The sequence below is a fragment of the Octopus bimaculoides genome, chromosome 2 (genome assembly GCF_046866305.1).
Source record: "Octopus bimaculoides isolate indiv1 chromosome 2, ASM4686630v1, whole genome shotgun sequence".
Classification (NCBI taxonomy): domain Eukaryota; kingdom Metazoa; phylum Mollusca; class Cephalopoda; order Octopoda; family Octopodidae; genus Octopus; species Octopus bimaculoides.
In genome coordinates, this window is record NC_142929.1 from 122,465,699 (window position 1) to 122,489,950 (window position 24,252).

At 37.2% G+C, this 24,252-nt stretch overlaps 1 protein-coding gene across 2 annotated transcripts in view; it reads left to right on the forward strand.

The window, feature by feature from the left end:
• The first annotated feature begins 754 nt into the window (after nt 1-754).
• The window catches only part of LOC106874084 (folliculin-interacting protein 2), an 80,504-nt gene continuing 57,006 nt past the window's right edge, over nt 755-24,252 (forward strand). Inside the window, exon 1 of one of the 2 annotated variants that reach the window (XM_014921679.3) lies at nt 755-2,299. In XM_014921679.3, the coding sequence (XP_014777165.1) occupies nt 2,217-2,299 (83 nt within the window). In that variant the 5' untranslated portion in view covers nt 755-2,216. The remainder of the gene's footprint in view (nt 2,300-24,252) is intronic. The other variant, XM_014921680.3, reaches the window with a different exon arrangement.

A 24,252-nucleotide genomic window follows, 5' to 3' on the forward strand; every position in this document is an offset into this window, starting at 1 on the left:
AGAGTGTGTAGTCTCCCTTTATTATCTGAAATATACCAAAACCGAATGCCTTTTATTCCTGTATAGGTAAAGTACTGAAGGCGATTTAATAGTCTGTTCCCATTTCTTAAAATAGATTAACTTCGTACCAATTTTAGATATCATTTTTAATGTTGGGTTCCCGGAGTCGATTTTGCCTTTCATCATTATATTGCCAATAAAATATGTAGCCGATATATATAAAACTGCTCCCTCCCTTAAAATTAATGGCAATATCAGTGCTAGTGTCAAATTCCTATGATAATGTCCGTTTATTGTCACCCACTAGAATAAAGGGTAAAGATAAACAGAAATTGGGTACTACTAAAGCAGAGCGGACCCGAACGCGCAGTCGCGCGTCCGCGCTAGCTAGTCTTGAGTGGTCGATCCTAACCCTAACCATAAACCCTAACCCTATCCCTAACCCGCGTGTGCAAATGAATACGTGTTTAGGGTTAGGGTTAGGGTTAGGATCGACCACTCACGACTAGCTAGCGCGGACGCGCGACTGCGCGTTCGGGTCCGCGCTGCTTTAGTAGTACCCAGAAATTGTTCTCTTTCCTAAAATATAAATTGATAATAAATCAAATATAAAATTGAGGCATTTCCTAACATCAATTATGTCCTTCTCCACCTTTAGCCTTTTTAGGTGAAACTAAAATGTGACAAATATACCACGAGTGAACCCCGATTTATACACATGCATATATATATATATATATATATATATATATACACACACACACAAAGTCACTCAGGCGCTTAGCTGTTAAAAACATCTCCACACCAGGTGTATGCATAAATATGTACATGTGTCAATTGTATACACGAGCCTGAACGGATACAAGCACTTAGTGAAATACACGCTTTTGAGTGACATGCGTGTCGTGTGTGTGTATGCATATAAAACATATATTTACACATGTTATGTCTATGTACGTAAAAGAAATGAATTATGTGCATTTATGTACGTACTTAAAAGCGTATGCTTTTTTCTTTTGCAGGTGTCGATTATCTTTGTATATGTGAAAAGATATTACATTCCAGTGAGTTAAATATATGTGTATGTATAGATACACGAGAAGAGTGTATTTATTACATACACTTCCCAAAAGCATTTAGTGTATGCAATATTCTAGTTGTGAATCCAAAGCGGGAAGTATGGCAGCAGGACTTAGAAGCGATCACCATCGGAAAAAAAAAGTAATCGCTTTTGACAGAGCAAGACAAATACATACAATAGCACCAGTGAAATGGACCAATGAAACAACGCCATTCAATCACTGCTGTTGACATCTACTCAATAGTAAGACGTTTTACTAGCACCAATCAGCGAGGTCTACTAAATCACATGATCACCGACCGTCGTTGCGCGCGTTCACTCTCCCTCACTCTCTTTTCTACACCCTCTTTCACATTTATGTATTTTTCGGTTTTACTCTCACTCACACTCTGTCAGAGTTTCTCTATATTTCTTATTTCCACTTTCTTTCTCATTTGTTGTTTCTCTCTTTCATCACTTTTATCTCCTCTTCCCCCCCTCCGTATCTACTCCTCCTCCTCCAACTGTTAGTCTTGTAATTCAGACATGGCTGGTTTGTTTTGTTTTTCTTCTATTGCTTCACTACGACATCCGCATATCTCTCTCTTAGTTTGTCTTCATTCTTATGTGTAAACCGCAGTTTGTCGGTACTACATTCTCTAAGTACTTCACCCCTCCACACTCAGTTTTCTAACTATCTATTTGTTTTTGTGGAATAACACCATCAACATTTCCAACGGGGAAAAACAGAGACAGTGCACTTTACAATCAACGACCACAGAGCTGGCTTATCAAACACTGTAGTAACTGTTATTAGAAACTAGTACTAGTTTTCTTGCCTTCCCCACCACTCTTTACTACTGTTATCAGTACTAGTTTTCTAACCCCTGCTCTTTGCTACTGTTATTCATATTTCCTCTCATACACACACACATATATATCTTTTTAAATATACACTACACCACACGGATATGACTCCAGTTTCACCGCCATAACAAAAACACAAGCAGCAAGCAAACAACATCCACACATCAACAACGTATATATATATATATATCAATAACTATAGTACAATAGCTGGTTCGCCCATCTATTATTTTCCCTTTATATACACACCTCTTGTACGTTCCTAACGACACCAATTCACAATCACAACATGCCCTTCCTCAATAGGTTATTCCAGAGTAAAAGGGCCAGAAATTACAACAGTAAACCTACAATTCCGGAGCCAAAAAAACCGTAAGTAGAACATTTTGCAATGAAAACAACCAAATTGTTTTTCTTTTTTTCATCTGTTCGGATTGATTATTTGACGCATGTCTGTTCTTTCACTACAGCTACTCTCCCCCAGCCCTTATATGTATATGTATATATATATATATATATATATATATATAAATTGGGGAAGGCCGGTTTATGAGAGTACCTTAGGTTTCCTGTCCATAACGGGTTTAGCTTTATGGCGTATCGTCAGATCCTCAAGACCTGTTGGCCCATGACCTTATGTGTGTAATGTTTCGTATGACTAGTATGCTTATATGAGTGTATTCCTCTACGTATGTGTGTGTATAAACACAAACAATGCACGCACATATATGTATATGTATACACACGTGTGTTGATTGAACACGATGCTACCAACTCATCTTTGTTGTTCTTTCTTACACAATATTGTTTCCCGAGACCAACTTTATTTTGCTTTAATTTTTAGTGTTGTAATAATCATTAATATTTGACTTGATACATAACTTTAATAAAATTCATTCAGGTCATTTATGTATTGTCAACGAGGGAACTCTAAGTGGTCAATCGATTTCCTAAAATAGTAGCAAAATTTCACTGGGATCAAACCTACTATCTTAAAAAACGGTATGACATATTGGATGTACTGTGCCTAAATAAAGATAGTGTGGTCCTGGTTGGAACGCATTTGAGCAGAAGTTTGCTCACCAGTGCGAACTATATGATAAAGAGTAACTCTCAGCAATATTGGGGTTCAGTTTCAGAATTAGTTATTTTCTAACATCTGAAAAATTGTGCCGGAAGAAATCGATCTCCACGTTATTGGTAGAATTTTTTTTTTTTTTACTATAGAGTAAGGTTTGTGTCATACTATGTAAGTTTTTGCTTTCACTGGGTCACTGACCTATGTTTAGACTAAGTATGTTAACATTATGTAAAGTCTGTGCTACAGTAGGTCAATATGGAATAATAGTAGATTAATATCGAAAAGAGATCCTTCCTGCACAAGAGGTAACATTAAGGAAGATTTTTACTGCAGTAAGATGTCACAATGAGGTTATATTTAGCAATGACTGTGTCACTGGAGCATTGATCTGGAAATGTTTTCCCTGTTAGGCACATATACGAAGCTTTAGTCATCGTACTTGATAATAGAGCAAATTAATGAGATATACCCACGTTAGATACATATAAATGATTTTTTTTTAAGTTGCGTATTTTCGAGAAATGAAATAGCTAAGAGTACATTTGAGACCGGGAAAAATTGATTGCGTGTTTACTGCAAGTATTTCCGAGGATCAGAATTAACTCGGCTTGGATCCAGTTCCTGTGAGTTTCCAAATATCCTCGATTCAACAAGAACAGATTAATAACCTTAGAGCAAACCGATTACCCATCAAAATAACACAGCTACGTTGCATTATTGACGAATTCACATTTAAATTATTCGTTTGGTTTAAAGAAAAAACCGTCCAGATCTCCCTTACAAATTGGATATTATGTTGTCTGATACTGTCGGGGAAAAAAATGCCGCAGTGGTCACAGTTACAGCTCATTGGAGCTAAGGAATAAGTACAAAAGCAAAATAAAAAATCTTCCCGAAAGAAACAGGAAGAAAAGAAATATTGAAACCTACGTGTAAATCGAACTTACTTTGTGTAGTTAAACTCTCACTGACTAATGTTTTTTTTATCACAATTTGTGTCTATAGCTTGAGACAGAAATTGTAGTTATATGCCTCCTCAACCTCCTATCATCCCGAAGTTGTAATGTTTACATTACGTATATCAGTAGTGACGGGGCTTATTGTGGGAGAGGGATTTATTGAGTTCTAGGGGACGTTTGTATGTGTGCAGTTGAGTGGGCTTAGGTTATTCCTACTGCTAAATATTGTCATCAGGCGCGAGACACGTGATAATGTTTATAGAATCTATTTTATTTATTTATTATATAACACTTCGAAACGCATTGGGAGTGGGGGCGTCAGTCTTTGATTTGTGCGTTGATGAAACGTGGCTCAAATTAAAAGCTGCTAACTAATTTTGGAGCGTTTGATATGATGAAATATTTGCATTACATATAATTTTGTTGTTGTAGAACTAAATCTGCTCTGACCGAACACAACTAAGCTTAGATCCTAGGTTTGCCCATTGAGATTCTAAGGCACGCATCCCATGACTGCCCGTCTTTTTTTTCTCAGTAGTAGTGTATCTGGGACTACTTTAACCAACATTGATCTTCCTTTTTTATTTTAAGATTGCGTATGATTTGAAGGAAATTTGACTGCTATTTCTACTAGTCCCTCGTTCTCTTGCTAGTCCATAAATATATAATATACCCTCTCTATTGACAGATATACGAGTGCATTTTTTTCTGCCTTAAGGACTCTTAGACTATATATATATATATATATATATATATATATATATATATAGTTTTAAAAAAACAATAACAAAAAAACAACAAAGTGAGGACGTGATATGGATAGTATTATTGGACGCTCAGGAAAGGAAAGAGAGAGTGTATGACGTTTCGGGCGTAGCCCTTCGTCGGAAAGATATATTATATATATATATATATGGAAAAAAAGTCAAGGTAGAAAATGCTAAAATGATTTTATAAAAAACATTTCAGTATCGGTTTCAGTCATTGAGACTTTTTCAACAGTAAGCATGGAAAACAATTAATTTGGGAAAAATTAAAAGAATATTTGCATAGTATTCAAATACAAGAGGCATTTTTCTTGTTTCTGGCTGTCTGTGTCTCTCTTGTTTACTCTTGTGGGTTCGAACCAAAGACAGGCAGAAACAAGGAAAATGCCTCTTGTTATTTAAATACTATGCAAATATTCTTTTAAAAAACTTTTCTTTTAATTTTTCCAAAATTTAATTGTTTTCCATACTTACAGTTGAAAAAGTTTCAATGACCGAAACTGGTACTGAAATATTTTTTATAAAATTATTTTGGCATTTTCTACCTTGACTTTTTTTTCCATATATATCAACTCGTGTGTTCCTTTTCAACCTTCTACATATATATATATATATATATACGCACATATACATACATACATACATATTTGTGTGTTGGGTGGGGGTTGTAGGCGAAGACTAAAAACTCGGAATCTTTTCAGTTTGACACAGGTTCGATGGGTTTGAAAATTTCTGCACGTATGTAGTTTTTCATGCTGTGTCAGGCCGAAACGATCCGTAGTTTGGTTTCACGAAAACTGTGCGCATATTTTTATTAATCAACTCTGGCATCTTTGTACCAGGTAACTGTAGCCCACGAATTGTGCTGAGCATGGGTAATACATATACATGTACACTATATATATATAGATGTGTGTGTGTGTTGAAAAGGTTAGGCGAATGGGTGTGTGTGAATATGTGTGTTGATCGTTGTATGATGTCTGATAAAAAGCATACTGATATATCATGTGTGTGTGACTCAGCGCACATGTGAAACACTGTTTATGTATACGTACATATGTGTGTGACGTGTGACTCAACAAGTAGATGTGTGTGTGTGTGTGAGAGAGAGAAAGAGAAAGAGAGAGTCCTGTGACCGCCAATATCAGCATGCTACGAACACCACTTTGGTCCGTGTGTGGGTGTGTGTAGAGAGAGCGTAGGGAGGAATTCCTGGGCGGTCGTATCATTGAGACGTCGGTTACCATAGCAGCAACAGCAGCAGCTTCTTGCAAGACCAGACAGCTCTGTCTCTTTAATCAGTCTATCATTTCGACAATATTTCTATATCTCACATTATCTTCCACGCATCTATATATTTCTCTCTTCTACATCATCTCTATCCTCCCTCTATTTCTCTATACATTATCTCCTTTTCTCAGCGTATTCATATTCTACCCGCTACTTTCTCGTCTAGACATCTCCACCCTATCTCTCTCTCCATGGTTACATAAGTGAATACAAATCGCCTCTCTTCTATCACTTCCTACTGCCAGTACTCTCCCACAGTTCTACTACGTCTTGTGATCATTGGAAAAACTCACTTTTTACTCTAGTGCTGTCTCACTAATTTTTTTTTTTTTTAGCAATTTCTGTAGAATCTCCCCCCCACCCGCAATGCGGTGGAGTGGCAAAAACGGTTGAACTAATTACTTTGATTTGAGTTCAAATCTTGCTTTTCATCACCATAATGTTGATTTAATCGACGATCCCACCCATAAATATGTAACCTTATGCCTGTCTTAGGAAACAACATCAATATATATATATATATATATATATATATATATATATATACACACACACATGCATGCATGCATACATACATACATATGTACATACATACACTCCTAAATCCCTCCCATAAATTTGAGGGCTTATGCCCTATATTTGAAATTACCACTTCAAACTGCATCTAGGTCTGCCTGTTATCCTTTTGGGTTTGATAAAGTACCTGTCAAGTATTGAAGTCTGTATTGACTAACCTCTCTCACTACTCAAAATTGCTGACGTTATGCTTTAGTGTGTTTTTTTACTGGTTCTTTATATTCTGAGTTCAAATCCCACCAAGTTCACTTTTGCTTTTATTCTTTCAGATTCAATAAAATAAAGTATCAATCAAGTATTGGGGTTGATGTTATAGACTTACCCCTTCTCATCAAAATTTCCTACCTTTTCCCAAAATTAGGAAGAATTATTAAGTGGGCTGTTTTTCTGAACTCTCCTCATTCTTCACATACCAAAAGATACAGGAATAAACAATGTGATAAACCCCACTCAAATTGGACTCAGTATTCATATGAATGAATAGGAACAACCCTAATGGAAAGTTTCAGTGAAGATTTTTAACACTTTATTAAGTCAGTTAAATTATCTGAAACACATATGTAGAATAATGAGAGAGTTCGTAGGTTCATGAAGATAAGAATGAATTTACTGAAGAACTCACTAAATCTGAGCTTGAAGACAGTTGAGGTCTTCACTCTCTTAACAAACCACCATCAAAGATCACCAGACAGTTGCTAAACTAAAACAGATTTCTCAAAATAACTAATAAATAAAATGAAAACAAGACAACAAAGGCATTCAATCTGCTATAAATAACCATCAAAATTCAGGCATTGCCAGTGAAATCCAACCACAGCAACATTTAATTCTCAAAACAAAAGAGATTTCAGTATTCAAGAAGTTCCTAATATCAAAAACTAATGTTGCACTGTATGAGGAGTAGGTTTTACTGAAAATTAGCCAAATAGGGAGTGTTTATGTGGTCACACAACTTCCAAAAAATAACAACCAAATCACTTCAGCTCTGATCCAGTGGTTACAGCTCTAGCACATCCTTATCAATCAGGTGGCATGGAGGGTCTAAACAAAAGCAGCACCAACAACTAGAAAGATAAGTATAGGACAGAAATGTCTAGTGATTCCATGTTGGTGGTGGCATATTCCCCAGAGTGAGTTGTTGGCAATAAAATAAAGATCTATGTGGTGTCCCATTCTTGGAAAATTTACCTCTGGAAGAAGGCCATATGTCTGGCATCAATACATAGGAAGCAGTCAGACTTTTTGATAGACTTTTTACTATATATGAGTAGGTACTGTCTGTGATGAGAGCATATTACCTGTGCAAAAGTGTATTTACATATACATTCATATACAAACATATTTATTTACATATATGTATGTGTTTACATAATGCATTTATATATATATATATATATATATATATATATATCATCATCATCGCAGTTTAACGTCCGCTTTCCATGCTAGCATGGGTTGGACGTTTTGACTGAGGACTGGTGAAACCAGATGGCTACACCAGGCTCCAATCTGATTTGGCAGAGTTTCTACAGCTGGATGCCCTTCCTAACACCAACCAGTATATATATATATGTGTGTGTGTGTATGGAGGGTACCTGTGGAAGGGGTAGACTCAGGAAGATATGAGATGAAGTGATGAGAAAAGATCTTTGGATGCTGGGCCTCATTGAAGAAATGACAAGGAACCAGGAAATGTGGCAATTTGCTGGACTTGATAAGATGCATCAAGCTAATTAAAATTGCTGTCTTCCTTACATACAGTCTTGTTCTTTTAGGTGCCGGTACCACATAAAAGCATCCATGCCAGTGCTGCACAGATGTACCCATACCAGTGCTGCGTAAACACACCCATGCCGGTGGCATGTAAAATGCACACTCTGTTAAGTGGTTGGTGTTAGAAAGGGCATCCAACCATAGAAACCATGCCACAATAGACAGTTGGAGTCTGGACAACCAGCTCTATGTCAAACCATCCAACCTATGCTAGCATGGAAAGTGGGCATTAAACGATGATGTATGTATTTATGCATGTGGATATGTGGAAATATGTCTTTTTGAGTATATCTGTGTGTGTGTATGCATGTATACATACAGATATATGTATGTGTATCTGTGCATACATATAGTCCACTATATGGACTTGTGACATATTGTTTAACGCCCAGTGATGATGATATCTCACATATCCTTGTGAGTGTCTGTGCATATCATTGTTTCATTTCAGCTCTCCATGCTGAATTGGACAATTTGATAAGGTTCACCAGGTTAGAGGACATTGTCTTGCTCCTGTGTTTCAGTTTTGGTATGATTTTGACTGGTAGGTGCCCTAATCCTTTTGATTGTTTGGACATATAGTAAAGAAAGAAATGGCTTTATGTTAAAGGATAATAGAGGGAACAGGAATGGGTTGTAGGGGAAATACATGGCTATCCTGCTTTATATATAGATAGGGCGGGATGATTGGAATGGATACAAAGTGATAAAGATGGTGGTGATATGGTGTTAGAATGCCACAAGAAGGTGGATGAAAGAGAGTGTGAGGAAGGGTGGGTGGGTAAAGGTTGCAAGAGTGTCTGAAGAGAATGTAAGTTGTTTAGAGATAGTGGCACAGGAGAGAGGAAGTGATGACTGGCAGTACAGAAATGGTGTAGAACAGCAGCATAATACAGCAGATTTGGTAATTTTTCAGATTAACACCCGCACGATCTTCACTAGGGTTTTGGGGTTAGGGTTTTAGGGTTTGGGTTAGGGAATTCCGTCCCTGACCCTAAAACCCTAACCCTAACACCCTAGTGAAGATCGTGCGGGTGTTAATCTGAAAAATTACCGCAGATTTGAAGGGATGAAAGATGTGGAGATAAAAGATGGAGGTGGGTACGTAATGATTGCAAGGAGTGTGGAGTTAGATCGAGGTGATAGAGTTCGAGACGTGAGAGTGAATGTGTGGCAAACAAATATAGTGGGTTGTTGATGGTAGGTGCGAATGTTAGTAGGAAATGACTTGACAGAAGGAATGATGACTGGCAGCTCTTAAAAGTCGTATGTGGAAAACATGAATAGATGGCAGGGTATTGTTAAGAATGAGCCATATACGAGGGAGTGCTGAAAACTTGCTTGCTTTGGGTAAAAGAAAATTCAGGCGGATCAGTTAATTATGATTTTACTCAACATATTTCACTCTCAGATTCACACAGTTATTGCAGTAGTCTTTCAGTTTTTCTAAGCCCTGTAAAAAGAACTCAGAAGGTTGGGCCTCCAACTAGGCCTTTTGCGACACCATTAAAGCCAGGAACTTTTCAGCACCCCTTCGCATATAGATTTAATGTGTGCGCGCGTGCGCGTGTTTATATACACGTGTGCATGCGTGTTTATTGTTTATTTATGGTTATTAGTTTAAATAATTTCAGGAATAACAATACATTTATTGATGGGGAGACTCGATACTTAACGTAATATCCTATTTTCAAATTTGGCTTATACTTCGTTTCACCTGACGGGGTAATCAAACATGCATACGTATTGCTCTTGCAAGAGAGAGGAGTGGATTACCACTTCTTGAGCTGCTCTCTACAATTCGGATGAACCATTTTTATAAAAATCTGTTATTCATGTACTTATTTCGGATATATGAATAACAATTTGTAGATGATATTGTGATACTGATGCCTTACCATAACTTGAACCGCTTCTTTTGTTTAATCTCAAATCAACTCGTGTGAAGTTATCTTTTCCGACACAGTATCTAGGATAACATGGATCTTTTCCTTTTCACTATCTAATGTGTTCCGTTTTGTTTTAAAGATAATCGAGAGTGATTTCAAGGAAATTTCACTGTTATATCTAGCAGGTCAGGTAACCATATAGAGGTTCCGTCGCACCGCTAGTGATTTTTGTTTGTTGTGTTGACCAAATAAGGCTCACGCCTGGCAGTGTAATCTGTACTTCAGTCCCATCACACGTATGCACTATGTCGGTTATCTCATAGTTTGTTTATATTTTGTAGTGAATAACATTTTTAGACTGTTATGTAGGTGCATGTGTAACTTTATTTTGATTTATATAATATCCACACACTACGTTTGTGTATGTGTGTGCGTGTTTTATCCTAGAGCTGCATATCTCTTCAACTAATCTATAAAAGTTTGAAGTGGACATTTAAAATTCCAGTCGTTTCTACCTATCTAATGCTATTACTTCTCCATATAGGTAGTATTAATGGATCCAAGCCTCTATGGGCACTATCACCACACATCCTCCTTCAAGCTTACATTTTATAAGGCGCTTCGAATGTGTGTTCTCTCCATAATCCATATAGGTTTTCCCAGTCTATTTATATATTATGTAATAATTTCAGCGGAAAGCCGTGGCTGTTGTAGTAGTAGTAGTAGTAGTAGTGCTGAATGAAGTAATAGCAGCAGCAGCAGTGGTATGACTCGTAATTGCTGTAATTGTTTAAACTCACTACATACCACCACCGACAGGCAACTAGTGTAAGTTCAGTACTGGGTAGTTGTGAGTCATAATTTGTAGTAATATCATTGTATGTGTACATGTGTCACTGCCCTGTATGGGTACTACTGTTGTAGATGAAAAGGTGGCGGAGGTGGGGGGGGGCTGTTCCAATCCCCCCCCCCCCCGAGTTTAAACGACTGAAACTTTACAATGATATATATATATATATATATATATATATTTACACATACACAGACAGTCGTAAAACACACGTTAATCGAGGCTTAGTTAAATATAGAGCATTAAACTATGGTAAGAATACTAGCTTTAAGTGAGTTAAAAATAGTGCACCTAGAATGCAGCAAAACAAAGCAGTCGAGGTAAAAAAAAAAATACTTGTAGAAACCCGGTTAAAGTTTGCATACATACGTAAAAAAGTATAATGCACTTTTTGTAACTCAGTTACACTTGGTATGTCTTCTAGTTTAATACTTTACATTTAATGAAGCTTATGTGTATGTATAATCCAAAAGGTTTGGATTACACACACACACTTTATTCCTATGACAACCTTTATAGCTCCAGATAGTCTAGTATTTGGAGTACGCGCGTCGTATAGAAAAGAAACACGTGTATTTATGCTTTATATAATGTACACGTGTTTCAGAATGCTGGTCATCGTTAAATTACGTAATGGCCCTGTTGCGCGACAATGTTGCAGCCGTCATCCTTCGTCAGCATTATTGGCAAAACATACAACACAAATATGCTGGCCCTTATATACACCAGTGTGCAAAATAAGTACAATTGGGACATAATAAGCAACTGTCTCTGTGGGGCACAATCTGTTAGCGCGTTCGGCTGTTAACCGAAAGAGGGGTGGTTCGAGCCCAGCCAGGGATGAGCTATCTTTTTATAGGTGCAGTAATGGCTGTGTGATAAGAAGTTCGCTTCCCAATCACATAGTTCCGGATTCAGTCCCACTGCGTAGCACCTTGATTGTCTTCTACTATAGCCTCGGACCGACCAAAGCCTTGTTAGTGAATTTGGTGGACGGAAGCTGAAAGAAGACCGTCGTATATATGTATATATGTGTGTGTGTGTCTGATTTTTCTCCACCACCGCTTGACAACCGATGTTGGTGTATTTATGTATCCTTAGCTTCGCGGGTCGGGAAAAGAACGAATAGAATAAATAACAAAAATTAAGTACTAGGGTCGATTGGGGTCAATTCATTCGATTAAAATTCCTCAAGGCGGTGCCCCAGCATGGTCGCAGTCGAATAACTGAAACAAGTAAAAGATAAGAAAATAGAAAGGAAGATCATCAAGGTCACGCTCCACCCAAAGTGTTCCGATTGAACTAAATACATTTACACACTCTCGCAAAAGCATACATACACGAATATAGTATGGGGGAGAGAGGAAAATATAGATCAAAAGTTTAGACCAATGGTTTCAACTTTTGGTACAAGGCCAGCAATTTTAGGGGAGGGTTAAGTCGATTATATGGACGCTAGTGTTCAACTGATACTTATTTTATCGATCTCTGAACGGATGAAAGGCACAGTCAACGGAATTTGAACTCAGAACCCGAAGAAGCAGAAGAAATGCCGTTTAACATTTTGTCTGACGCTCAAACGGTTGTCAACTCGCTGCCTTAATTATCCTTTTTACTATAGGTATAAGGTCTGAAAAATTTTGGGGAGGGGGCCAGTCGATTACATCGACCCCAGTGCTCAAATGGTATTTACTTCATCGACTCCGAAAAAATGAAAGACCAAGTCGACCTCAGCGGAATTTCAACTGAGAACGTAAAGACGGATGAAAGGCTACTAAGCACTTTGTCCGGTGTCCTCACGATTCTGCCAGTTTATCGCCTTAATAATAATAATAATAATCCTTTCTACTGGAAGCACAAAGCCTCAAATTTTGGGGAAGGGATTAAGTCGATTACATCGACCCAGTGCGTAACTGATACTTATTTAATCGATCCGACCCCGGCGGAATTTGAAATTGGTGGGGAGAAGACCAGTCAATTACAACGACCCCAGTGCTCGACTGGTGCTTTATTTTATGGACTGACAAGCAGTGATGTGTGTGTGTGTGTGTATAAACGCACAATCTCACATGAGTAACCATATGATTGAGTTGTGAAGTAAATGTGTAAGTGGTTTTGTTGAATGGCAAGTTGTGGACGCACACACACACACACACTCATACACACTGTGGTTTCTACTTAATTGCATAAATTCGTTGGTCCTTATGCAGTTAATTTGTATAGTATATTGTCAGTTATAAGACCGTGACTATCTTTATACATTTACAAACCAAATTAAAGCGGGTTTTTTTTTCCGAACCACATGTTCATGTGTTTCGTCTAGTTCAAGCTATTCATTTCCATGTATAAGAGTTTTCACTTTGATATTCTTCATTTAGCCAAGCCTAACTAGATTCATATGACCCGGCAATGAATTTAACAATTATAAAAACTTGGAACATATGGGTTAAGAAACTGATTTGAGTCAACTACAAGGTTAGCGTAGTTAGTTGAGAATGAAAACAACAAAATAGGCCTTAGCATGATACATAACTATCGTTTTGCAAATTGAAAAAGAAAGTATTACACGATTAACGATAAGAAATTACACTAGAATCTGAACTTCGATAGTTTTTAATTAATTAAATTTAGTAAGAATGATTACGTTACACTTTTAACATCAGTTGTTTGTAAACATTGTAGTACTGACCTGCTAAGCAAACAACGACGTGCGTGCACGGGCACGCATAAATACACACACACACACACACACACACAATCTCGCCGCCCTAAACAGATACATAAACGAGGAGAACTCGTCGAAGAGTCAGAATATAATTATCAGCTTTGATGAAGAAACCTGTTTCTACAATTTAAGACATCCATATATATATACACTCTAAAGAAATCATGTCGAGATTATCTAAATAATTCTATCTATCTCTATCTACACACACAAATGCGCGCACGCGCAACTGATTTCGTTACTGTGCCCCCAAAGCGTGGGTGGATGTTGCGCCTATCTTAATATGGTGTGTGGCTACCTTGAAATAGGAATGATGGTGATAGTAGTTGTAATCTTAGCAGAAGTGTTGATATCAGTGGTAATGGTGGTGGTTATGATAATAGTAGCAGTAGTAATGGTGGTAGTAATAATAATCCTTCGCCAGACATGGAGGCGGTGGCGATTACTGCAGGAGGAGGTGGGCGGTGGTATTTCTGTAAATTAATTTTCTCACATGGCGAGTCGCCATTTCTCTCTTGCCTTTCCCGTTATTTATATTTGTTGCTTCGTTGCGTTACGGAAAAATATAACGAAATAAAATAAACAAATGGAAAATGACATCGTGTCAGTCAGTATACACTACGTACAGGTACTTCAAAAAGTACCTACATACTATTACACGCAAGTGCTCTTTATTTTGTTTGTAGCAACGACATATTTTTCATCACCATCATCATTTAGCGATCATGTTCCGTGCTTGCATGGGTTAGGCGGTTTGAGAGGATCCGATTTGTGCAAGGATTGCATCGTGCTTCAATGTCTGCTTTGGCATGTTTTCTATGGCTGTATGCCCTTTTTAAAAACAACCAATTTACAACGTATGCTGAGTGCTTTTTTTCGTGCCAACAGCACTAGTGAGCTCGCCATGCTGGTCTAAAGGGTACAAACTCCAGGAGAGGTGGGTGGCAGGCTTTATGGACACGAGGGTTGAAGTATGAGGGAGTCAGCTGGCTCTTGTTGAGGAGCTGCATGACTAATCACTCTTAGTTGAGATGGAAAGAAATGATCAATAGGAGCTAGCTGCAAAAAGATAGACAGTGGCAGTCATATACTCAGGTGACCCTTAAAGACTCAAGGTGAGTGAAAATGGGTGGGTGGTTTGCAGGATTGTATTATGGTGAGGCAAATTGCAGGATTGTATGAGGGTATGATGAGGCATCTGTAAAAATTGGGTAGGATTGAAGGGTGGAGGACTAATGAGCTGTAAGTTGGAGAAGATAGAGGGGTGCAGAAGAGAGTAGGTTGACAGGGAATGGCAGGATAGTGAAGATGATACATTTGATAGCGGGGTTGGTGACAGGAAGGGCATCCAGCCATAGAAAATACACTAACAAATTTCATCTGACTCATGCGGTCATGGAAATGATGTTATACATAGTGACATATAAATATTTTACCCCAGTATGCCTTTTTTTAAGCATGGTACTTATTCTGTTGGTCTCTTTTGCCAAACCACTAAGTTACAGTTGTCAAGCAGTGGTAGGGGACACAGACAAAATGACACACACACATATACACAGTGGGTTTCCTTCAGTTTCTGTCTACCATATCCACTCATAAGGCTTTGGTCAGCCTGAGACTAGTAGAAGACACTTGCTTAAACTGTCACGCAGCTATAAGAGTGGCTGTGTGGTAGGTAGCTTGCTTACCAACCAGATGGTTCCGGGTTCAGGCCCATTGCGTAGCACCTTGGGCAAGTGTCTTCTACTATAGTTTCGGGTCAACCAAAGCCTTGTGAGTGTATTTGGTAGATGGAAACTGAAAGAAGCCCATCGTATGTTTTTGATATTCCCCAGTAGTTATGAGATGTTTGAGTGAATAAATATTGCACACCCTGTACTCCCCTGTAATAGTGCTACTTTATCTGTTGTGTTGACTGCACTCATTTTGCCAAACTAGCTAAGGGTATCTGTAATCCAAACTGCATTTACAGAAGACACTACACTCTAAAAAATGTCCATATACCATCAAACTAAAAATTACAGACAGCGGACCTGTAATCTAGATTCATTAATAAAATACTCTACACTCTCAGAAATGCCAACACAGTTTCCTTTGATGCCATCACATGTTCTTCAGCTTTTCAATATCTGCTGTGCTGAGGATGAGTGAACTTCAGTTTTCTCATAAACCACCGAAACACTACTGTGATTTCTGAGATGTTAAGCTATACAAAGAATTCTTAGCTCCTAGATATGATGTTAGTTTATTATTGGTACCTTCTTCCTTGAATTTCTGGTACTTCTGTTCTTGACAGCCAGATGAATTGGGGTGTGTAGAATAAAGTTTCTTTCCTTGAACACAAAACAACTACAATGGATTTGGCTCTCAGACTGAGAGTTCATCATATATCCATTTAGCCATTTCACTCTTCCAGTTGATTGGAAGATTGATGTGCTTGACGTTCATCTAAAGGACCCTGTAAGCCAGTGTTTGGAAAAGTGTTGGCAGGTGTTTGAATTGCAGTTTGTGATTGGAAGAATTGGGAAAAATATTTGATGCAGGATTTGGGCAATGAGAAACAATAAGAATGACAATAGAAATAGGTAGAACAAGTGTACCTGGGTAACATTGGTATAGAGCTAGGTAATTCAGAAGATAAAAGCCAGACATTAGCTTCTGACTAATCAGTGGATGATGCTTGAAACCATTTCACTTTGAACATTGTTAATGTCATTTAGAGAAGCAAGAATGTTGCATCCTTTTTCATATAAATCATATAGCCTAAATAAGAAATCATTTTTTAAAGGTATGTGAAAATGTATGTCAACAAATTGAACTAGTTAAAATTTAAGCTGTTTGTTTTGGTACTGAGGTAGGCTGATTTAAGCTGTTTTAGTACTAATGTGGGTTTGTTGTTTCAAGGTACATTTTTTTTATTTTGGAACCGAGTGGGTTAGTAGTTTTAAGTAATGTGTTTTGGTATCAAACCAATTTTTATGCTATTTTTTTTCATACTATGTTGTTTGGAGTTCAAAACACGGTATAGGAGTTATATAGAAATAATAGTGATACAGGACAATTGATTTAACTGATCTTCAGTATTTTGAACTGTAAAGTAAAATCACTAAAGAAGTTTATCTATAGCATTGTGTTAGCTGTGCCAAAACTAGGAAGTTAATTCATAACATCTTGTGTTACTCTCTGTTAGCTATGCCACTTGTCTGTCTATCTTGTCCTCTTTAACATACCTTCAAAACTAGCTTTGATTAAACTTCTATCTGCTCTGTTTGCATAAGTGTGTGTGTATGCACATCTGCAGATGTAATAGATACAGTAAGAATAAAGACAATACAAAAGTTATGTAAACAAAAAAATCTCACTTTAAAACAAATTTGAGTTTGCATGTGAGAGATGAAGGGTGTATGATTGTGATTTCTTCATGAAGTTATCCAAGACTTTAGGCAGTTCCCATCTTTGACCAGGTTTATAGAAATTACCATGAAATGTTAGAGCACTTTTGATTTTCTCATTCAAAAGATATATCAGTGGAGTATTCTCTTCATCAGCAATTGACTGAAGGTTACTAGGATATTGGTAGCTTCAGACAGTATAACTCTGAGTGGTGCAAGAGTTACTAGTGAATGTGCTGGTTCTTTTGACCTACGTTGTAGCAAGCTTTCCTCCTCCCCAGTTATCCATGCAGTCACTACACCAAACCAAGGACAGCTGTAACCACTCCAAGCAGGCAACAACTATTTTGTTTTACTATTAATTGAAGGTTAATTCTTTGCTCTTAGCTTGGATATTTCTCTCTCAAATGCCTGTACCATGTCTATAGTGAGGCATTTTCTGCTTCCTTCTCTTGTTCCTAAATCTCTCCTCTAATATCATTCCTATCTTCCATGTCCACTTGGTTGGTCATGGCTACATCTTACCTTACTTTGAAGCATGATACATTGCTATCAGGCTCCTCCTTTCATATACTTTATCTTCACAGGTTACTTTCAACTCAACAATTAAAATATTTTTTGTCAAGTCAGACTATGTCAAATGGAAGTAATGTTTTCTCTATTGCAATATGGATTGGGGACACTTCTTCTTACTACTGTGTCTTAGTTTCTTTTTAGTGTTTGTTTTCATATACTTGTGTGAGTGTGTGTACTCACGGCCCTCAGCCCCTGAAGGAAACCTGTCTGGAGTTGCTGCCACAATATCCATAATCAATCTGTGACTGTTGATAGGAAATGTGACCATCTATATATATAAAAATGAGAATGTGTGTCTGTCTGTCTGTGTGAATCCCTAAAACTCGAGAACTACGCAACCAATTTCATTCAAATTTTACAGATGCCTTACTTAGGGTTCCAGTTGTGTTTTAGTCAAAAAAAATTTAACTTCTTGCAGAGTTCGAGCCCACGGCAACATAATATCTCCTCCACTATTTAAGTATTACGTGTCAAAAGTGAAACAAAAACACTCATGTCAAATACTTTCACTTTAAAAATGAAACTATTCTACTAACTGAAACAATCACATTTCGATACTGTAATGACAGATACTTTCACAGAGAGAGAGAGAGAGAGAGAGAGAGAGAGAGAAAGAGAGAGAGAGAGAAAGAGAGAGGGAGAGATGTATATGTATACATATAGATGTATATGTACACGTTATTCCACTAACTGAAACAATCACATTTCGATACTGTAATGACAGATACTTTCAGAGAGAGAGAAAGAGATGTATATGTATACATATACATGTATATGTACACGTATATGCAAAGATATATATATAGATATAGATCTATATGCATACATGTATATGTATACATATGTGTAGATGTATATATATATATAGATGTACATGTAATATGTACACATATATACATATATATACATGCATACAGATATCTATACATATATACACCCATCACACACAAACACATGCACACAAACACACATTAGTCATTTGTTTTCTTATCCAAAACTACGTCAAAAGTACTAAACGGATCTTTATGAAATTTGGAAATTATATTCTATGCATAACGGCCATAACTCCCATGAAAATTCATATATTTTTGATGTTGATGAAATTTTAACCCAAAAATAACAGATGAGCATTATTTGTAATTCAACGGTACAACAGTGTAAGACTACCCTTTCAGATATACTTACATTGTGATTTCTGCAATGTGGTGCATAAATTATCAAGTAAATGAGACACATCTTTGCCTCCACTGATTCACTTGCAAAGTGTTGAGTAAAATTATTTCGTTGCAGACCTCCTTTGGGTCTTTTTATTATCACTGCGACACACATAGTCCCCAGTTGGTAACATTGATTTCAAGGCCCTCCTAGATGAGAGACTGGCATTCCACTTAATGTCTATGTTCCATGCTGGCATGGATTGGAGAGTTATTAAGGTAGAAATATGGTATCGTAACTACTAACAGTTGAGGGTTGCGTAGTCTAGACGCCGTTTTTAGATTTCATTATTCTCTTTAACCCGGGCAAAGCCGGGTATTTCTGCTAGTTGTAACTAATTCCATCCTAGCCTCTGAGGCAATGTAACAAGTTATTAGCAATGCTGTCATGTCACTGAAGACTATTGTTAGATCTGTTTAGGTTATGCATAACTTAATAGGAACTATTAATTCTCTGCCTAGACACCACCAACTTGTTGGGGTTAAGACTTCTGTTTTCTTCATTAGCCCTTTAGCATTTAGATTGCTTTATCAAATGTTACGCTTATTTATTTTAATTGTTTTGAATTAATCATGTATTGTGTTGTAGCTTTATGATTCCAACTGATGCAATTGTTTATTTTCAGAATTACATTGTAATGAGAGGTCAGATCTGGCTGGTTTAAACTTAAAGCATGTAGAATATTTAGTCTGGATATGGCCAGTTTAAATGCTATAGGGTTAAAAGAAGAAACTCAAATTTTTTTTCTTCTAGAATATGAAGAAGGTATTGCTTGTAAAAGGTCTCAAGAGCCTCCACCAGTTAGCATTGAATTATAAAATGGTTTCAAGAAGTCCTGTACTCTACAGCAGAAGTGTCAAGTTCATTCCTCCTGGTGAAGAGGATTGGCATGTAGGAATCTTGTGCTGGTGCCACGTAAAAGGCACTCATGCCGGTGGTACATAAAAGTGCTCGTGCAGTGTCATGTAAAAGCACCCAGCACACTATAAAGTGGTTGGCATTTGGAAGTGCATCCAGCCATAGAAACCATGCCAAACCAGATGGGAGCCTGGTGCAGCTCTCCAGCTTACCAGCTCTGGCCAAACCATCCAACTCATGCCAGCATGCACAACGGCCGTTAAATGAGTGGATGATGATGATGATGCTAATGAAAAACTTGTGCAGAAATGGAAGAATATTGGATGACATTCTGAGTTTCAAATTGGGCCACTTTCAAATTCATTCATCTTCTGAGGGTCAAATTCTGACCCAGTGTACCAGTCAATTATTCAGGAGAATTTAACTCACAAACTTCCTCTTGCCTCTTGGGCTACAATAGAAATTCAAGATCAGCTAATTAATTTATGAATGTTGTATAACAGTAATTAAAATGAAAAGGATGACTTAATTAGTTGCCTCTGATTTTAATTTATTTCTCTACAGTAATATTTTTGTGGAAAGTTAATTGTCATGTTGACCCTTGATTTACAAAACACATAATGAAAACATTTACTCTCTGTTGCTTTCTTTTTCCACCCCTTATCTTTATATATATATATATATATATATATATATAGGTTGACACACACATATAGGTTGACAGATATGTGTGCAAGGCACAGCTGTTGTACTCTGTGCAAACTATGGATGCAGTAGAGGTGTAGTGAAATCACAGGCAGGCTAATAGAGAAAGCAAACTTTGTATGTTGCAGATGCATAGGAACAATTGGCACCAAGAGCCATTGGAAATAGTTCTTTGCAAATGACTGGAAGGTTCCCTAGAAGTAGTTTATAGCTTCTGTTACCTAGGTGACATAATTAGCACTGGAGGAAAAGGTTTTGAACTGTAGTAGCTAAAATAAGAAAGATTTGGTCAAAGTTTGGGTAGTTAGTACTTGTTCTGGTAATAAACATGTTCTTCCTCAGTGTAAAAGGCAGGCTGTGATGCTTGTGTATTAAGTACAAAGAATTATGCAATAAGGTACTTTGCTTGAAAACAAATAAGAGTTGGCATCAGGAAGAGCACCCAGCCAGTGAATAATGCTTCAAGAAATCGTATGTAATGCATTGAAAATTGAAAAAGCATTGAAAAAGCAAATATAAATGTTGTTGTTGTTGTTATTCTATGTTCTGAGTTCAGATTTTGCCAAGGTCGACTTTGCCTTTCATCCTTTCAGGGTCGATAAATTAAGTACCAGTGAAACACTAGGTCGATACAATCGACTAACCCCCTCCCCCAAATTTCAGTTCTTGTGCCTTTAGTAGAAAGGATTATTATTTTCATTATTATTATTTCTACCAAAGTCTACTTTGCCTTTCATTCATTCAGGATTGATAAAATAAGGTACCAGTTAAGCACTGGGATCAAAATAATCAACTAATTGCCTCCCCTAAAATTGTTGGCCTTGTACCAAATTTGAAACCATTATTATTATTATTTATAATCTCAAATTCTGCTGAGGTTGACTATGCCTTTCATCCTTTTGTGGTCAGTAAAATAAGTACCAGTTGAGCACTGGGGTTGATGTAAATGACTAGCTCCTTCCCCCCAAAATTTCAAGTCTTGTTCCTATAGCAGGAAGGATTATTGATAACAATAATGATAATAACAGTTTCAAATTTTGGCACAAAGCCAGCAATTTCAAAAGAGGGCATAGTTTGATTACATCAACCTCAGTGCTCAACTGGTATTTATTTTATCGACTCTGATAGGATGAAAGGTGAAGTTGACCTCGACAGATTTTGAACTTAGAACATAAAGATGGACAAAATGCTGCTAAGCATTTCCTCTGGCACAGTAAAATGGTGATGATGATAATAATGATAATAATAATAATAAAAAGAAGTGGAAGAATCAAATATAATTTCAGTATTGAATTCTGTCAAGTAAAACTAGTTTGTGTGGACATTACTTGAACTTAATAAAATCATCTTATACTAATGTATATTTTAATTACTTATGCCTCTTAATTATTTCTTCAGATATTATAAGAATGTCTGTAACTTCTATGATTTCTATTAAGTCTTTGAAATTATTGTATAGGTCTTTCCACTTGTCTACACCCTTGCCATGTATTACCACTTTGTATATTGTCCAATTACCAGTTCACTGGTGATGTAAATAGTCTTTACATTAACCAGGACCAACTTTCACCAAGTTCTAAATAAGTCTCTACTAATTGATGTCATGTCTTTCTTTAACTAGGTCTGGTGGAATGAAAGGCTCTCTTTCTCTCTCTCTCTCTCTTTCTCTCTCACACACACGTATTGACTTGTTCAATTTCTCTCTTCATACATAATGACACGCCTTCTCATACACATACACTTCCATTTATATTATACACTTTCTCTCATATGCATAATCTGTCTCTTTTATGTTACACATACACACCCATGCTCTTTTGTACACATTTTCACACACATATATATTTGCACTCACATTCAACCACTCAATCAGTTACTCATTTTCCTACACTTTCTCATTCGTGCACATGCAGTCTTTTGTGCCTATACATGCTCACTTACACACATTTACTTATTCAGTTCCTCCTTTTCAATCACATACACAATCTTCCTCTCACACAAACATGCTCTATCTGCCCCCCTCCCCCACATCTTTATTATTATTATTTTTCTGACAGTAAACTGCAGTGGAGCACCATTTGTGACAGACTTTTACCAGACTTAGACTGATCACATGATATTTCATGACAAAGTATGAGATATGCCTTAAGAATTAAATGTGATGATATTCATATCTAAATCAGTAAAGGGCAGAATTGGCAGGGAGCTGAACAAGATACCTTGTGGTATTCAAGTTATGTCTTTTTATATTGTAAATTCAAATGTAGGCAAGGATTAATGGTTAATGTGGTTATGATGGGGATGAATTAAGGAAAGTGAGTGTAGTATGCCCTTGCTGAACTGTTGGTTAAAATATATGCAGAAGCACTCAAGCATGAACACACATGCATACTTTCTTTTTCTGCTTCCTATTAACATGTCACTTTCACTATCTCTACCTCACCTACTTTTCTCTCACTCATACGTTCTTTTCCTCCACTTTCATACTTTCGGCTACTACTCCCCTTCTATTCACCACTTTGCCTTGAAAGTATGGAAACTATGGAGAGTAGACAGGACTCTCTATTCATGTATGAGACAAAGTGGTATCTCTCGTATTTGTGTCACAATAAAATGTACTGTGTTCTATGTAATGACAGGCATTTGGAAAGGCACCAGACTACAGAAACCATGTTCAAAATGGAACAAACTGAGAGACAAGGTTCTCCAACCTGTCTAGAAGAGCAAGTACACCAGAATATGAAATAACTATGATAGTCCATCCAATTCATGCCAGCATAGAAAGCAGACATAAAAAAAGTCTCTCTCTCTCTCTCTCTCTCTCTCTCTCCCCCTCCCCCTCTCTCTCTCAGTTGAATATGTTTGTGACATATCCCAACTTCTATGAGCAAACTCATTGTAATTACCATGGAGAAACTATTCTCTCTAACGGTGAAAGGTGCAAAAACACTGTGTCTACCCAGTGCTTCCCCCTATTGGATTCCCAGATGCGCTACATCTTTTACCATAGGAAAGAACTTATTCTCTTCAATAACTGCAGTGAATTTGCCTTTAGAAGTCGGGATGTGTCAGACATACTTTAGCTTGCTAAAGTTCATTTATCCCTAATCACTGCTTAGTGCTGATGCTGCTATTTTTATCTCAACAGGGTAGTCCACTAGTGCAACTCAGTCACTGATGTTGGCTGTTTTTAGTTAGAGCTACAGCTTTGAATCTGCCCAGGGTTATCTTTGGTATTTCCTATGTAACCTGATAATACTGGTGATAATAAAACTTTCAGTCTTCATGAAACAGGCCAGTGGTCATGCGTGTTAAGCTATTATCCTATCTTTTTGTTCAGACATGCCGTATCTAACTTTACATTATCCAACCACTACTTTTTTTGAAAGGGATAGATATTCATTAGAGTAAGGTGTAACTGCTGGTAAAAGCATTTACTGAAAACAGACACACTTTGTGTCTCTCTCTATCTCTCTCTTTCTCTCTCTCTCTCTCTCTCTCTCTCTCTCTCTCTCTCTCTCCCTCTCTCTCCCCTCTCTCTCTTTTACAACTACAACAGTTTCTGTCCACTCGCAAGGCTTCGTCCAACTTGCGGTTGCAGTAAAAGACATTGACCGGAGGTGCTATGCTGTGGAATTAAGTTTGAAACCATGTATGCATACACTCGAT